Source organism: Pinus tabuliformis, chromosome 5_1, assembly GCF_031772625.1.
Source record: "Pinus tabuliformis cultivar Carrire ecotype Pingquan chromosome 5_1, CPIR1, whole genome shotgun sequence".
Classification (NCBI taxonomy): Eukaryota; Viridiplantae; Streptophyta; class Pinopsida; order Pinales; family Pinaceae; genus Pinus; species Pinus tabuliformis.
Genome location: NC_142305.1, coordinates 447,187,612 through 447,190,148, shown reverse-complemented (window position 1 = coordinate 447,190,148; position 2,537 = coordinate 447,187,612). Strand labels below are relative to the sequence as shown.

General features: G+C 30.7%; 1 protein-coding gene across 1 annotated transcript; it reads left to right on the top strand.

Annotated features, from left to right (window-relative positions):
• The first annotated feature begins 1,178 nt into the window (after positions 1–1,178).
• On the top strand, positions 1,179–2,276 carry LOC149165405 (calmodulin-like protein 3). The gene has a single exon (XM_089431135.1). The coding sequence runs from the start codon at positions 1,474–1,476 to the stop codon at positions 2,230–2,232; it is 759 nt and encodes a 252-aa protein (XP_089287261.1). The 5' UTR covers positions 1,179–1,473; the 3' UTR covers positions 2,233–2,276.
• The last annotated feature ends 261 nt before the right edge of the window (positions 2,277–2,537 follow it).

Here is a 2,537-nt window from a genome sequence, read left to right as displayed (position 1 = left end):
ATCTAAATACATTATAATATAAAATATATTTTACACTTTTTAAATATATATTATTGAAGTTTCCCATTCTTATAAATTTAACCAAAATTTTCGATGTTTCAAACACGTATACCCGTGTTCTCAATATTATGTCATTATAAAGACTTGTGCACCATAAGTTAATATATAAAAATTAAAAAACTTATTATGTTATATCAAAAAATTGTATTAATAAATTAATTTAATATTATGTCATTATAAAGACTTGTGCACCATAAGTTAATATATAAAAATTAAAAAAATTATTATGTTATATAAAAAATTGTCTTAATAAATTAATATAAATTACTTTCAACTTTAGATTGTGGAGTTTGCATTTTAATTTAATTTCACTATTTTGATTAAGAAGAGATGTGTATTTACAAAGAACTTTTATATATATTAACATATATATATGATTTTTGGATAAAAATATCCAGTAAGTTTAATAGTTAAAAATATGTATATTTTGGTAAAAATTTACAAGTTTAAATCTAAAAAAAATAGATATATATTATACCTCCCACATAATAATTTATAAAACTCACTATACTATACAATCAATTGTGAATAAAAATTAATAATTATTATGCATTATTAATTAATTAAATAAATAAAAACAAACATTTTATTAATTTTATTATAAAAACTTATAAATAATTCTTCATTATTATTTTTATTATAAATTAATTAAATACACTTATTTTTTTTTGTAATAATCTATACTTAAAAATATATTGTTATTATTATCGTAAAGTAAACTTATTATTTAAAATTCAAAAATTAAATTTAAATTTATTAAAAACAATTCTATATTTTTTGAACTTATAAATATTTATTATTATTATTAAGATGATAAGCTATTCCTTTCCTTCTCCTAGACGCAATCGATAGCGTCATAGACAACTACTTCAAACCTAACGTCGATGAACATGCGCTTCAGATCTAACGTCGATGAACACTTTGTAAAATAATAATATAAAATGATAAAAAGAAACACCACTCCGACACAAACTCTCCTCCTCACGCATTCATTGGCGGTCAACAATTTTAAAGCCCACCCACTCCAAGTGCGACGTAACTGGAAAGAGTTTTCTTGTAGCAATTCCAGGTCACATAAACCCGCTCGCCGCCCACCATCTTAAAAGACAAATCTCTAAACGTGGATACACATTCATTGGTTGTTTCTGCTGAGTTTCATACTAACTTACCGCAGGCTTCCCAATAGGAATTGCACTCGTTCTTTCTCCTCACTTTCGTAGCAACTCACTGCATGTAATCAGAGGCTTTTAAATAGGAATTGCAGGCTTTCATAGCTACCATTCTGTAACGCCCAACATACACCGCCCCTTTTTTCTTCTCTGATTTTTCTTTTGCAGGAATTATTGAATTGGCCCTTTTTTCTTCTCTGCTTTTTCCATTGCAGGAATTATTGAATTGAGGCATCTCATTCATATGCCAAACATGGTGTCTGATGTTATCATCAGAAACCCTGCAGTTTCAAATGTTTGTGCCATGCCCATGTACTGGAGCATTATTGTATCCATGGCCCTGAGTTGGGTACGGAAGTTTTATAGCTTCTACAACTACTATGTTTATGTTTGGGTTTCTGAGATGATGAAAACTATGTTTCCTGAACTTTGCAATCCAAAAAACCCTGATGTTATAAGGGCTATTGGAAAATATCAGTCGTCCGGAGGTATGATTGATGAAACGAGCAGTGATGATGTAAATAAAAGATACACAGCCTTCGTTCATACATGGGACCTCTCTCGAATTTTCAATGCCTTGGACAGCGATGGCGATGGCATGGTTACTGCAGAGGACGTACAAGGGTTACTGGAAAAGATTGGAATTCAAAATATATCTGATGATAATATGAAAATAATGATGGGTTCTCTGGAGCATATGAGCTTTCATGATTTCTGTGGATTTCTTCTCATTTTGTGTGGGGAAGCTCATGAGCATGCAGAGACAGAGGAGAAAGTGTTGTCAGAGGAGTTGGTGGAAGCCTTCAGTGTTTTTGATAAGAATGGGGATGGGTTCATCAGTCCATGGGAACTTCAACAGGTCCTGCTCAGCTTAGGACTAAAAGAAGGACAAGATCTGGAGAGTTGTGAAATGATGATCACAAGATTTGACAGAAATTCAGATGGTAGAATTGATTTTGAGGAATTTGAGATCATGATGAACATGACGGACAAATCTTTGTAAATGTGTTAATAAAAACTATGTCTCTTAGATTTCTTTTTGTAAAATCTCCTTCCCAAAATTTCTTTGATCATATGAGAATAATGGACAGTCGCAATGACATATTACCATCTTATTCTCCCTAGTTTGTATTATATTTTAATGCATTAAACCCAAGATTGAATTCTGGAACATGCCATATGTGATATATACATACTTCCTGTCTATATAACACGAGAGCGGTTTAGCCCTCTTACAGACCAGAGCAACAGAGTTCTTTCCACAACGGCTAAAACGAACCATTTAAGAACGATAATGATTAATTGCTA

Bases quoted from the DNA above. Each gene is read 5' to 3' on its own strand.
- LOC149165405 (XM_089431135.1), top strand. From the start codon at position 1,474: ATGCCAAACATGGTGTCTGATGTTATCATCAGAAACCCTGCAGTTTCA.